Genomic DNA, 15,452 nt, shown 5'->3' on the forward strand with positions numbered 1-15,452 from the left:
ATAAAAGAGGCCCAGGGTACTACTCTGGGATCATATAGCTCAGTAGTAGGGTCTAGGGACTAGTCCCCTGAAGATATGATAATTAAGCTGAGATTTGAAAAAGGACTTAACAAGTTAAAGATGAAGAGAAAGAGCAATCAAGCACGAGGAAGAGCATGGGTGAGCATAATGTGTTTGAAGAACTGAGAGGAGCTGAATGTGGTTAAAGCAAGAGTAAGGGGAAGAAGGAGCAAGAGGCAACAGATAAATTCTGGAGAGGAAAATTGAAGTCAGTTCTTATAGACCACTTTAGGGAGTCTGACATGATTCTAAATCACGTCTAAATCTTTAAGAGGGTTATCAGAAGGGTAATAAGAGAGAGGGGAGAACTAATGAGAATTTTTTAAATGTCTCTGGCTGCAATATACCACTCCTCCATTGTTGGTAGCATAATACTAGTGTTGGTATTTTGGGGGGTTGCAGATATTTGGTGGTAATTGCATTCATAGGAGTAAATAAGATTGCTCTTGGAAGATAAGTAGATTTAGATGAGGGTATGGAACAAACTCTTGAGCATCATACAGAGGCTGAGTAGGCAAGTAGGAGCCAGTAAACCAGAATGAGAAATAATACCTTTTTAGATAGAAGGAAAACCAGGAAATAGTAATAATGGAAAACAAAAAAAGAAACTGTTGATAGCAGTGAGATGTGGATATACCACGTACTTCTAAGAGATCAAGCAAAATAAAGAGACTAAGGAATGTCTGTGAACTTGGTAAGACCATTTCAGTGGAGTAATAGAGAAGAGGCTACATTGCATGGGGTTGAGAAATGAGAATAAGGTGTTGACAGCAAGTGTAGACAGACAGTGAGAAGAAAAGAGGTATGTTAGTACTGCAGCAGGAAAAGGTATTTTTTTAACAGTACAGTTGGCACATCACATTCACACCATCCAAACAATGCAGGAGGAACTTCTTTAACAAAAATCCAATATGTCTAAATCCGAAGTCAAAAACAGATAAATTAAAGAATGGTACTTTTTACGAAAATAAAATTCTCTCTTTTACAAAAGAAATAATTCCCAGCAGGATCCCTTATTTACCTGAACCAGAATTTGAGACAAGAAAATTTGCCACCACCTACTATTGTGACAAATACCATCTAGAGCAGTATCCCCCAAACCGAATGACTCTACAGATCATCAGTGTGTTTCTAAATTCTCCACCATGAATAATCAAAATTGTGCACTTTTTGTTGTTTCTCTTATTTGATTTATTTTGAATCTCTGAAAAATGCAAATCATATTACTACATTGGATTTCGGTATAATCCACCTTGAACTTCAAGAGTAGGTCTTTCAAAGTTGTATAGGTTTTAAGAAATAAAAAACATAGCGAAAGTATTATAGACAAGCAAAAATTGCCACAAATGATCAGCAATGACTCACTGAACTAGAATATTCAGACCATAAGAGTTTCCAGAACACAGCAAAGACTGAGTGTTGTTGAGATGGTCAATAAACATATCGCTATCCTCCTAAGTCCAGGAAAGATGCTGCAAAAAGGAACAATCAGTGTAGCAGTTTTTAAAAGCCACAACATTGACCAGAGTAAGTCTTAGGTTGTTCTCAACCAAATGATACATTTTTCAAGAGCGGAAAGTGCTTTCCCCACTGTGTTGTAACCGCTTCACATGGCCAAGGATTTCCAGGTATGGTGCTCACTTAGTCCATGATGGAAGAGGGAGTGAAAGGGCTTATGTTCCTTACAGTCTGAGCCCTTTCTGTGTGATGAGTTGGCTGGCTTAGGAGATAGTCCTAGTAACGAAGCAACTCTTTTGCCACAGGTGGCCCTGACTTGCACTCAGATCTGGTGGACCACGGAGGTGGGCATTGCATTTGCCAGGCTAGAGGAAGGCTATGAGAATGCCATGAAGGACTATTACAAAAAGCAAGTAGCCCAGCTCAAAACCCTCATCACCATGCTGATTGGCCAGCTCTCCAAAGGGGACCGGCAGAAGATCATGACCATATGCACTATCGATGTGCATGCCCGGGATGTGGTGGCCAAGATGATTGCTCAGAAGGTGAGTCCCAAATATTCAGGAGTATCCCTCTTTGTGAGCAGCTACACCATGAATATTGGGGTTAGGAAGAAGCTCACATACGGTCAAAACATGGAGACCCCGGACTCTGTACTAGCCAGAGAGCTGGAAGAGGAGCATGGTGGCTGTTCTGGCCTTTAAAAATGCCCCAAAGAACAGTATAATCAGAGAAGTTCATGCTTTCTGTGCTATGGTAGGTACAGTGTGCTGCCCCTTGGCTGGTAGACGATATCCAAGTCATCTAGAGTCCTGTGTGTCCTGTGGCCAAAGGGCCACCTGCTACCTGTGAATACTGTGTTTTACCTACCTACTCTGCCACTTTCTCTTTAGGTAGACAATGCCCAGGCCTTCCTCTGGCTGTCTCAGCTGCGGCACCGTTGGGATGATGAGGCCAAACACTGCTTTGCCGATATCTGTGATGCCCAGTTTCTATATTCCTATGAGTACCTGGGAAATACACCTCGCCTGGTGATCACGCCTTTGACGGACAGGTGAGTGCTAGCATCTGCCATTAACAGAGAATCTTATTGCTATATGGCTCAAGCTATCCAATGGCCATCTAGGATCGAGGCCACTGTCACTTGCTATTTTTCCACAGAGCTGCAGGGGAAGGGCCTAACTTAATATATGTAAAATAAAAGGATATAGGGAAGAGTACTTCTCAGAGAAAAACAAAAACCAAACAACAACAACAAAAAAAAAAACAGAGCAAATCAATGAGATGTGATTTTTTGAGGAAACATTAGGCAGTCATATACATCTTCATTTTAACAACAGCTTTAACATATACCAGGTATTTGACCACGAAAAACTTCATGTAATTCTTGGTTTCCTCATCTGTGAAATGGATGTAGTAACTCACACCTCACATGAGTTTTGTATAATAAGAGATAGCAATGCTTTTAAGGAGTTTGGTGTATAAGGGTTCAGTAAATGATCTCTATTACTATTTTCTTATCAATCAATTGGGACATTTATTCAGTACCTCTCACTCTGGGAATAGAAAGATAAAAGCAAGGTACTTCCTATTGTTAAGGAGCTTACAATTTTTTAGAGAACTATATTCACTGCCATTCATATTAATTCATTTATAAATGAATTCATGCCAGACACTGAACTAATCATTGGGAATATCTAAAATTCCAATTTTAGTAAGGGAAATAAGACATACGTAGATAAAAATTTAAATAGCACAAGGAAAAAATGCAATGCCCACCTCTGTCATAATATCAAACAGGACTCAAAGCCATATGCTACAAATTTTCAAGCAAGTAACTTAACAGTGTAAGCCCTCTGAGCACAGAGGGCCCCACTCACTGTGGGAAGAAGAGGACTGGTAACCTTCAAGGAAGAGCTGGTATCTGATGTGAACCTTGAAGGATGTGCAGGATTCTAGTAGGATTTCAGAAGGTTATAGAATGGCTGTCAAGGTATCCATGAAATTGTACAAAAATCTGTGCACGTGTCACTTTTTCTATTAAGGAGCTCTATAGTATTTATCAATTATTAAAGTGATCTATGATCCCCTCAAATTAAAGAACTACTAATGTGCATTCTGGAAATAGCATTCTTGTGGGCAGTCAAGAAAATTGGAAAACTCCGGAAAATTCCTGGAATAGGAAGTAGTCTTGGGGGAGGTAGTTGTTCATAAGACTGCAAAAATAGCTTAGAATCAGACTATAAAGAATGAAGAATATATTCTTTATCTGGTAAGGAGTGATAAACTATTGAAAAATTTTCATCAGAGGAGTAAAACAACAGAAACTGTATTTTATGAAGATTTATTTGACAGTAGAACATGGGCAAAAGAGAGAAAAGACAGAGGGAGAAGGTTATGGCCCATGTGAGAAATTATATTTTAACTCTTCCGAAATTTCTGTAAATTCAACTAAGAGCTGGTGCCCTTCTCTTATAATTCCATCAAACACTAAATCTCTTCTTCCCCAAAAAGAGTTGTATATTTAAATGACTGATTCACCTTAAATACAATTCACACTTGTAGGTAATAAAGAGGTTGTCATAAGTTTTGAAGTGCCAAATGCACAAATAGAATCTGTGTCACCTTTGACTTAATTTTCTCTCTGCTTAATTTAAATGTTATCACATGTATTATGGTTAAATTCTGATATGTTTAGTTGAATTGTAATCACTGTACTCATGGAATGAATAGGGATGAGGAAAATCCAGAGTAGTGGAAAATCCAAACATCATCCATGAAGTAAGACCTCATGGTTCATATACACCCATGCTTTTCATTTCTTAAATTCATTTCTCTGCCTCTTCTAGAAAGATCTTCTACCCAGAGTCCCACTCAAACCACTTCGCCTTACTTTTTTGTGGAAGCCTAGAGAGAGTCGCGTCACTATCTCCAGTCGCTTAGACTAAAATCTGAATTCCTCATGGGACCTAGTAATTCCTACAAACCGCCCTGATACCTCACTCCCAGCACTCCAGCCACACTGACCTCCTTTCTCTTCCTTAATCCTTTTAAGTTCATTCCAACTTAAAGCCTTTTATACACTTAGTTCCCTCTGCCTGGATATGTTCTTCATGTTCTCTGTTCCACTGTCAGCTTTCTACCCTTTGGTTCTACTCTCAGTTCTGAAGAGACCTTCCATGACCACTCTTTCTAAAAGACATTCTCCCGCCACCCCCGCCCCCCGCAGCAATAACTCTGATGTATATCTCTGCCTATCTTTCTCCTAACATTTCCCATATTCTGAAATACCTTGCTTGCTCATTGGCTGCATTTTCTTAAACTCTTTGTGATCAGGGACCTTTATCTGTCTTGTTTGCTATGTCACCAGCCCTAGATGTTGAATTAATATTTGTCAAATGAATGAATGGTGTTTGAATATTGAAGAATAAGAATAGACAGAATCAAGAAGGGGAGGTTGAGTCAGAGAAGGGATCTACACAGAACTCCGTCCGTGCCTCTGCTTCTGAAGAAGAAGGAGACAGGGGAATAAGGTTATATGAGAAATATTTCCTTATTTGATGCTCTGTCTTCTAATCTGTCTTCTGCTCTTAGCTGAGGACTGATCCTCTTCCCTCCCCCATCTTTGGACAAAAGGCAGATAATGTTCGTTCAGAGGGAGAAACATTATTCTATAGCTGGGACAATGAAGGCAGCAAGCAGATCTCGGGCTCTTGGCATCTTAAGGGTTTTATTGGCCTTTACTTGGATTCAATCATTTGGAGGGAATTATTCAGTGTGGGTTAAAGGAAAAGGTTTCCCACCTCAAGCTTCATTCAGATGGACCCTCTCATGTGTCTTTGTCTTTATAGAGATTCTCAGCAAAACACTTACTCTAAACAGGAAAAAAAAAATCTCTTTTGCAGTGATTTTTTCTGCCTACCTTGGAATATGAGCTAATAGTTTTGGAATTTATATCACTTAGAAGTAAATAATGAAGTTACTATATATTTGAGCAATTTGATTAATGTCCGTTTTTTCTGCTAGAGTATATATTCTGTGATAACACTGGCATCCATTGCTCACTGCTCTACCCCCAGGACCCAACACCATGTCTGGCGCATAATAGGCATTCAAGAAATACTCCTTGAGTGAATGCAGTGAAGCAATTTCTGAGACTTTCAATATGTGTCCCACTTCTCCATACCATTCAGAATATTTCCTTCCTTTCCACTGACATATCAGACGTTATCATTCAAAGTGATAATAAGTACAAGACTCTTCTTTTTCCTGGGGCTTCACAGCTGCCAAGGAGTTGAAGAAGATAATTACCTCTTTTGAATTTAGAAGTTCTAGTACACTAATGTTGAATGTCTTATAGAAAGAAAGGGTAAAGTTTTGACAAGGAATTATTTCTAAAATAGGAATTTATCACCTCTTCTATGAAATGATGCAAATAAGAGTTTGAAAGGAAGGTTGGCTACAAATAATGGTGAATACTATATAGACCTTGACCTTGTTTTGCACATTAGATGCTTTTCTGACTAGTATGTTGTGAATATTTATATGGCAAATTCCATTTTCTCATTGACTTCCATTATTATCTAAAGAAATGTTTTGCCCAGAAAAAAAACTGTCCTTAACATAGAAAATCACATTTTAAAGAGCATTCAGCTTTTGCTGGTTTGTAGCTTAAGTACATTTAATTCTCTCCTGCCAGAGAAATTAATCGAATGGACAATTGATCCGTACAACCTTTGCACACTCATTAAAAGCACACTCTCATTACAGCACATCCAACTAATTATGCCTATTTCTTTGGAATTTCCCACTGCCTGGATGAGACTTGAATATATAAGTAGGTACAATGGCTCAGCCATTGTCACAGGACTTTGGCACAATGCTGAACTGAAGAACTAAATGGAAATGCTTTTTCAGGCTGAACAAAAGCAATTCTCATAAGTTGTTTCTTAACCTTTGGATGATCTCCCCCTTTACTCCCTTCCCTCACCTTCACACAAATGCCCCTTTCAGCCCTGTGCTAAGTTATGTTTTAATCAATTGCTTATCAGTTTTAAGTACCTCTTAATTTCTCATGAACTACTGCAAGTAGGTGAGATATAATTGACGCAAGAGTCTTTGAATGTGATTTGCTGAACAATGACACAAGCAAAAGTCATACACTTTTTTAAAAAGTTTTTATCTATATTTTTATTGGAAAATTAAGTAATCTGTAAACAAATAATATGAAAATCACTCAGAAATAACCATTGTTAATATTTAGTCTGTTTCCTTCTACATGTATATTTTGAAAAATAAAATTACAATCATGTGCTGTATAAAATGTCACAGATTGCTTTTTTACCTAGCATTACATCATGTGCTTATTCCCAACATATTAATCTAAAACACTCTAATAATAAAATTATTATACATATTTATACATATCCCATAATTTATGTAACATATGGAATATTTAAGTTATATCTAAGCTTTTACTATTAAAAATAAAGCTGCCATAAACTTGCTTACATATAAATTTTTACTGTATTTCTCATTATTTCCCCAGGAGAGATTCCAAGAAACAGGATAATTAGGTGATACATATTTTCAAATTATTCTTTAAAAATATTTTGCTCTCTTATTTATAAACATTTTGCTCTCACTCTCACTAGCAGTTTGAGTGTTCATCTCAAAATATCCTCACCAGCATTAAGTATTATATAAAATGTTATTAATTTTATAAGTCAAACTGGTGTCTCATTTGAATTTGGATGTCCTTAATAGCTCACAAGCCTGAGGATTTTATGTGTCTATTGACTGTTAGATTTTCCTCCCTGTGAATTGCTACTGTCATTGCCCATTTTATTACTTTTATGCTTAGAAGGTTCCTGCCCATTTCAAGATCAGTTTAATATTAACCTATATTTTATTATGAGATAGAGTATTTTACTCAGCGTAAGCCTTGTTCCCACCCCTGAGAAGGTAGGAAACATTTTGATTGACAGCCCCATCAGAATACATGATGTAGAGAAGAATGAGTTTCCAAAGTGTGGAATCCTGGGCAAGGAAAACCCACAGAAACTATCTCAAGGAGTGTATAATTTTTTTCATTTATTTCTAAGTAACCAGTGGGCCCCATTCAAAGTTCTGAATCTATCAAACTACCTCAGAGTATCTATTCTGTTTCATCAGTATGTCAATCCATCTATATGCCATACAATTTAAGGATTGCAGCTTATCATGAATTATAATATTTTTATAATAAAAGTCTATCATGTATCTTCATTATCTATTTTTTGTTTAGCTCTTCTATTTCTTCTTTCAAATGAGCTTTAATCATTTTGTCAAGTTCCAAAATATAAATGATTAGAGTTTTGATTGGTGAGACTTAATACCTTAAAATTAATTTTGAAATAATAGCCATCTTTATTGAATGTGATATATTTCTGCTTATTTATATCTTTAATTATGTTTCTCAGAAAAGTTTGAGTATATTTTTATAGGTTTTGAGTATTTTTTATTGTTATCTCTAGGTCTTCTAAAAATTTTGGTTGCTATTTAAGATTGTTCCCTATCTATATAGATAGGTCTACATCTATAGATAGATGATAGATAGATGATAGATAGATAGATAGATAGATAGATAGATAGATAGATAGATAGATAGATTAAATAACTTTATTGAGGTTTGTTTTACATATCAAAAATTTTACCCATTCCAAGTATACAATTTCGATGATTTTTAGTAATTTTAATTAGTGATGTAACCATCACCATAAATACATTTTACAACACTTTCATCCCTCTCACTAAGATCCCTCATGTACGTTTATAGTTAATTTTCATCTCACCCCAGCCCCAGACAACCACTACTCCATTCTCTGTTTCTATAAATTTGCCTATTCTGGACATTTCTTATAAGTGGAACCATACAGCGTGTGGTCTCTTGTGTCTGGCTTTCTTTAATTTAGCATAATCTTTTGGTAGTTCATCCATGATAGAGCATGTGTCAGTAGTTTCTTTTTATTTTTGAATAATATCCCTCTTCACAAACATGACATATTTTGTCTATCTAGTCACCAGTTGAAGGACACTTAGCTTATTTCCAGTTTGGGGCTATTATAAATAATGTTGCTTTGAAATTTGCATGCAAGCCTTTCTGTAGACATATGTTTTCATTTCTCTTGAGTGGATACCTAGGAGGGGAATTGTTGGGTGGAATGGCAGTGAATGTTTAACTTTACAAGAAACTGCCAAACAGTTTTCCAAAGTGGCTGGATTATTTTACAACCCCACCAGCAATGCAAGAGGGTTCCTGTTTATCCACATTTTTGACAAAATTTATTATTGTCTGTCTTATATATTATAGCTATTCTAGTAGGTGCGAAGTAATATTTCACTTCGATTTTAATTTTTGCTCTTCCCTAATAAAGATACTAAACATCTTTTCATGTGCTCATTAGCTATTTGTATATCTTCTTTGGCATACTCTCTGTTCATATATTTTACCTATTTAATTTGCCTGCTTTTATTAATATTGAGCTGTAAGAATTATTTGCACATTCCGGATATATCGCATATGTCTTTGCAAATATTTTATCCCAATATATTGGTTATCTTTTTATTTTCTTAATGGCGTCTTTTGAAGTGCAAAGTTTAAAACTTTGGCGAGGTCCAGTTTGTTAATTTTTTTCTTTTCTGGATTGTGCTTTTGATGTAGCTAAGAAATCTTTGCTTAATTTCACTATGTCTTTAATTTTCTTTTCACTTGTATATATTGGAGAAAATTGATTTTTATGAATATATCTTCTATTCTGCTGTCTACTGCCCTATATTAACAATTCTAAGAATTTCACTCTTGATTCTCTTGAGTTTTCTGTCACTTCTGGAATTTCTAATTATATTTGAGACACACACATAATATGAAGCATAATTACAACTACTCAAGTTTAGTTTCTAAATGTGCTGTTACTTTTGCTGGAGAGAACAATGATCAGTCATTACTCTCAGTTATTTCTATCACATTTTGAGAAAAACATTTACCAGTTAGTATAGGCAAAGAGAAAGATGAACACTTGATGATGAAGGCTCTCATAATCAAATAACATAAAGAATAAGTCTTAGAATTGGGGGCATTTATGTTACCAGAGAGTGAAGATCTCCTCTCGGTGTGTTGTCCAGGTTCTTGATGTCTTAAAGAATTGAGCAGACACCAAAATACAGCAGAAAAGAATAGCTTTATTAGAAGTGATAGTAAACTTCCAGACATGGAAGCGGGCCTGAGCAAGAGAAGAGTGGCTCAAAGGGCCTGGTAACAAAACCTTTGGGTTTTTTATCCCTATTTTCTGTGGGTGGTTACTTTTCATAGAGGAATGGGCTTTCTTGATTGATAGCTAAGATTGACAGGATTCAATGATTCATCATTTGCTTTCTCCACATGTTTGTTCCCAGAATTCAGTCCGTTATAATGATATTAATGAACTTCCAGGCATATGCATTATATTATAATGATGGCATAATGAGGCTCAGGTGAATTGAAGGTCTTTGGGGGTCTTCATTGCACAAGTGTGCGTGACTGGCTGAAACTAGTACCCAATTTTCTGCTCACTTGTTCCCTTGTATGAGTTACTTTTAGCCCAAAAATGCCTTCTGGCTTGCCTAATTGTGGGCAGACTAGGGCAGACCCTTTCTAGAATAGGATGACCTCAGCATCTTTTAAGATGGACCCGAAACCCTCTATCTAGCATTCCTGACTAACACTTTTTCTGAGAGCCATTAACCTCTTTTATTAGTGTAGATGTTGAGAGATGGAAGGTCTCTTCTTCTATATCTGCTTATTCATGATGCTCTTATGCTCTCTGCCTTAGGATGAGGTCTTGAGTTTCCTGTCAAAGTGCCGCCTCAGTCCCTAGATAAGGAAAAAGATACAAACCTGTTACTTGAATCATATATCGAGCTACATTTCTGTTACTGATTTGTCTATCAAGTGGGTAAAGGAAATCAGGCTTGATTAATGTATTTTGTAAAACAAAGAAAAAAACTTGGGTTAAAGGTTCCCTCTCTTCCAGGACTTTAAGGGCCCTGTTTTGGCCTAAAGCCATTCCTGCCTTAAAAAGGGCCATAAAGAATGATGAGTTTCAAAGATCCTTATCGGTAGCCAGAGGTTCTGAGTCACCACTTTCATGGTAATTATCAAAGTTTGAGGGAGAAGTTCCTTCTTCAAAGAAAGGAGGAAAGAAAAGACTTAACTAGGTTTACTAAAATGATTAAGAATTTTGCAAGTGATGGCCCATATCATTTATGCTGAGGACAGATAATTTTCAAAACATAAACATTAAAATGTTGTAAAAGGGACAGATTTGTTTTAGGTTGATGCTGAGGACATTCTTCTATGAATGCTGCTTTATATGTTGAGCTTGGAACCCATTAAAAGCCCTGGGTCTTTTTCCTGTGAACTACCATCTAACCATATCTCCCCCATTCTGTATATGCGCAAGTGCTTGGAAGATTAATTTGCATTCGTCTCTCTTAAATTTCACTTTGTTGAGTCCACCCCATCATTTTCAATTGTTAAACTTATTTAGACTTTTGGTTTATCTTCTATCTAATCAATTATTTCTTAATTCAAATTGTCGATAAAAATATTGAAATTCAAGGACCTGAGTCCTGGTGATGACACTAAAGACCTCCCTCCAGTTAGATATTGTTGCATCCATGTTCATTCCTCAGCTATGATTATTGAATAATCCCCAGTGATCTTTTTCCTTTTATAATCTTCTCCTCTTTGAGTTTGAGTGACAAATATGGTGATTTCATTCCCATGGTTATATTTTGCTTTATGGCAAAAGGAAAATTATTCAGGTGGAACCAATATAATCATGTGAGCCCTTAAAAGCAGAGCTTTCTGCTGCCTGAAGGCAGAAGGGAAGACAGAGAGATTTGTAGCATGAGAAGAATTTGACATGTCATTCCTTATTTTGAAGATGGAGGGAGCCATATTCAAGGATGATAGAATAGCCTCTAGGAGCTGAGAGATCTCTTTGGCCTACAGCAACTAATGAGGATCTTAGTCGTCCTACATCTGATAGGAAATTAATTCATCCAAGAACTCAAATGAACTTGGAAACAGATTCTCCCCAGAGTATACAGATAAAAGTCCAGCCAACTGATACTTTGATTTTGGCCTTGTGAGACCCTCACTACAGGAGCCACCTGGACTTCTGATCTATAGAAATAAGATTATAAATGAGAGTTATTTTAAGACACTTAATGTGTGGTAATTTCTCATATCACAATAGAAAATTAATACAAACCAGTTATGATTACACCAGCTCTAAGATTAGCCAGACCACAAGTCTGTGCTAGCTACAGGGTACTCATAACTGAAATCAAGACACAGTATCTTTGATATTTTCTTTCTGTCAATTGAATAACTGTATCAAAAAAGCTTTGTTTTATATATTTATTACCTTAAAAAAATAATGCCTTAAAAGTGAATCACTTTCTACTTTTCAAGGCACTTTCATATCTCTTATCTTATCCTCATAAGAGCCTGATGGGACAGATAAGAACAAAGCCTATAGAAGATATTTGCCCAAAGAAAACAAGAGAGACTGTAGCTAGATATTAGGAAGGCCTTTTAAACAATTAAAATTGGCCTACCTAATTTTAATTGGTAGGCCAATTTAGAAGGGGCTGCCTTCTAAAATAGTAAACCAGGCCTTGCTGGAAGAAAAGGATACATGATTATATTTGAGGAATTTAATGGGAGAGAGCCAGGCATGGTTAAAGAGCCAAACCTCTGATATCTCTTCCAATACTAAAGGATCTGTGTCCTCAAAAACAACTAAACTAAATTGATCTTCCCTATTTGTGGTTAGCTGGCTAGACAAGTGCTCTTCTTAAAGCATTCCTTGCCATTCTCACAACTGCCATTGTTTTTGAAGCATCAAATTTATCTAAATTCCTTTGTACAAAGAAAATACTGTGCAATGGACCTTAATAACACATTGTTTAAAGCACCAAGTTTTAATAACTTGGACAAGTTTCACAAACACTTTGTAGTAGAGGCAAAATTTGAACTCAGTCTGACTGCAGAGTCCTTACCTTAAACCACTATAGCATGTTCTGCCCCCATAACTAGGAAATAGAAGCAGATTGAAGCAGTTGGCTTGCATGCTTAAAGAGATGGACAATCTAACAAGATGACAGATGGAATCTTAGAGCAGGAGCATGTGTCCCAAAGGACTAGGACATTCTGTTGGCTCAGTGACCTGAGCATAATGGCAACCCATCATGCAGAAGAGGGAAATACTGTTTCTTTTTTTTCTTTGTATTTTCCTCATAGCACAAACTGAAGTGCCACTGTCCCTGCCTTAGTTATTAGAACTTAGACCAATATCTTTTCCTGAACCTAAATCTACCTATCTGTAAAAAAAAAAAAAAAAAAGGAGGGGGGGATTGGATTAGCTGATCTTGAAAATCCCTCCCAGTTCTCGAGTTCTATCATTATGGGGGAATATATATGTATACATATACTTACACACACATGCATTTTCCTCCAAGTGCTCCTTCTGAAGATAATCAGAAGTTCAGCAAGGATTTCTTAAAAAAGGATTTCTTTTGAGAGATTCTTGAGTTTTCTATGAGAATTCTATTTTTGTGAAACCTTGAGCTTTCTGGACTCCCAGATTCCTTAAGAACCCTGTAGCTCCAAAGAGAAGAGGCCTGGGATTGCCATCTGGGTGACAGGAGGCAGCCATGGGACAGAAAGTGGGTGAGAGAGAGAGCAGAGAGGAAAGTTGCCTGAGGGTCAGAATTCTACCAGTGCAGGCAGCTGCCTTTCCTCTTGGGAGGTTCAGGGTTGCTGGCAGGCCCCAAGTTGTTATAGAAAATGCCTGAGGCTGGAAGAAGTGGAGGGCATGGGGGCCAATCTGGAGCCAGAACTCATCCCAAGAGGGCAGGTATGATTGTTTCACATTAGGCCTCTGTGAAAATCTAGCTACAAATGTTTGAGGGAGGAGAGAAGCATTGGCAAATTGTTACAGAGTGTAAGCAAGGAGAGATGAGACCCAGCTTTCCACCTTAAGTCAGATTCACCTCACCTTGTGGCCCACGTGACAGATCCACAACTCTAATGTGTACTTAGTCTACAGGGAAAAGTAAGGCAGCTGTATGAACCCAGGTAACCAGGGATTAAATACAGCCCGTGTGCTCCCCCCACCCCCATCAACTGAATCAACACATTCCATTTCACAGGGAAACTCCAGGTGAAATTTTAATTCCTCATACCTCTACTCTATCCCACGGGAAATTGCCTTCCTGGTTTTCATTTTCAATGGCTGAAGTAGATATGGGAATTTCACACTTAATTAAAGGAGAATTCAGGAGCTCACTTCAAGTCTTTTCAAAACCATTTTGGCATGAAAGGTTTTAACTTGGAGTTTCTGGTCAACTCTATATATCAGATTCAAAGAGAATTCATTTCAGAGCCCCTCTAAGACTGACCCTACCCATCCAATCTGCAGATTGAGAGCCTATGTATTGATTTGCTAGATATTAAAAAGTTAGGCCAATGGCACATTTTTAAAAGCTTTATTGGGGTATAATTTACATGCCTTAAAGTTCATGCATTACAAGTGTACAACTCAATGATTTTTAGTAAATTCGCCTTATTTGCAGTCAATTCCCAGCTTACCCACCTTCTCAAGAAGCCTCTGAACTAATGTTTACCTCTGTTTTCTGGCCATTTCATAAATGAAATAATATCTTTCATTTAGCATAATGTTTTGAAGCTTCATTCATGTTGCAATATGTATCTTTACTTCATTTCTTTATATTGCTAAATAGTATTCCATTGCATGGCTATATCATATTTTGTTTATTGATGGACATTTGGGCTGTTTTCAGTTTCTCACTGTTATAAATATTGCTGCTATGAACATTCCCAACTAAGTGTGTCTGTGTGAACATATATTCTTATTTCCCTTGGGTAAATTCCTAGGACAACTGTTGAATCTTATGGTAATCTTTATTTTTTTATATACATATAATAATTTTTTAATTTTAAACTAGTTGGCATACAATATTAGTTTTAGGTGTACGACATGGTGATTAGACACAGAGTTGCCTTATATAGTAGGTATCCTGTGAGGCCTAGTGGTTCAGTCTCCTTGGTCACCTGAGCCTGGTTACCTGTCCCTTGTATGGGTCATGTATGCTCTCCTTTTGTAGTTGAGCCTTGGATGCTATTTGCACTCTAATGGGGAGGAGTAATCCATAGGCTGGTTGGTTTTGAGGATTGGCTGGTGAACACAGTGGAGGAGCTTTTGTACAGACACTGATGCTACAGAGCAGGATTCGCTTTAGCGGGGCTCTGATGCCTGCCCAGTCTACCCTTTGGGTGTGTCATCCTCAGATGCATCTCTGGGTTTAAACTAGTTGGCATACAATATTAGTTTTAGGTGTACGACATGGTGATTAGACATTTATATAACTTAAGAAGTGATCACTTGATTAAATCTAGTACCCATCTGACATTATACATAGTTATTACAATGTTACTATATTCTTTATGTTATGCTTTGCATCCCCATGAGTATTTCATAACTACCACTTTGTATTTCTTACTCTCTTACCCTTTTTTACCCATCCCCCAACCTATCTGGCAACCATCAAAATGTTCTATGTATCTGAGTTTGTTTCTGTTTTATTTGTTTATTTTGTTCTTTAGATTCCACAGGTAAATGAAATCATATGGCATTTGTCTTACTCTGTCTTACTCCACTCAGTATATTACCCTCCAGTCCATACATGTTGTTGCAGATGGCAAGGTTTTGTTCTTCTTTTATGGCTGATTAATATTTCATTGTGTGTATCTACCTCTCTCGCGAGCGCGCTCTCTCGCGCGCTCGCTCTCTCTCTCTCTCTCTCTCTCTCTCTTTCTCTCTCTC

General features: G+C 37.0%; 1 protein-coding gene across 1 annotated transcript in view; it reads left to right on the forward strand.

Moving 5' to 3' along the window:
- DNAH9 (dynein axonemal heavy chain 9) overlaps nt 1-15,452 on the forward strand; it is a 312,771-nt gene that overhangs the window by 90,260 nt on the left and 207,059 nt on the right. The window contains 2 exon segments of the mRNA XM_006922399.3: nt 1,824-2,063; nt 2,412-2,572. Of these exon segments, the coding sequence (XP_006922461.1) occupies nt 1,824-2,063; nt 2,412-2,572 (401 nt within the window).

This window comes from Pteropus alecto, unplaced genomic scaffold, assembly GCF_000325575.1.
Source record: "Pteropus alecto unplaced genomic scaffold, ASM32557v1 scaffold398, whole genome shotgun sequence".
Taxonomy (NCBI): domain Eukaryota; kingdom Metazoa; phylum Chordata; class Mammalia; order Chiroptera; family Pteropodidae; genus Pteropus; species Pteropus alecto.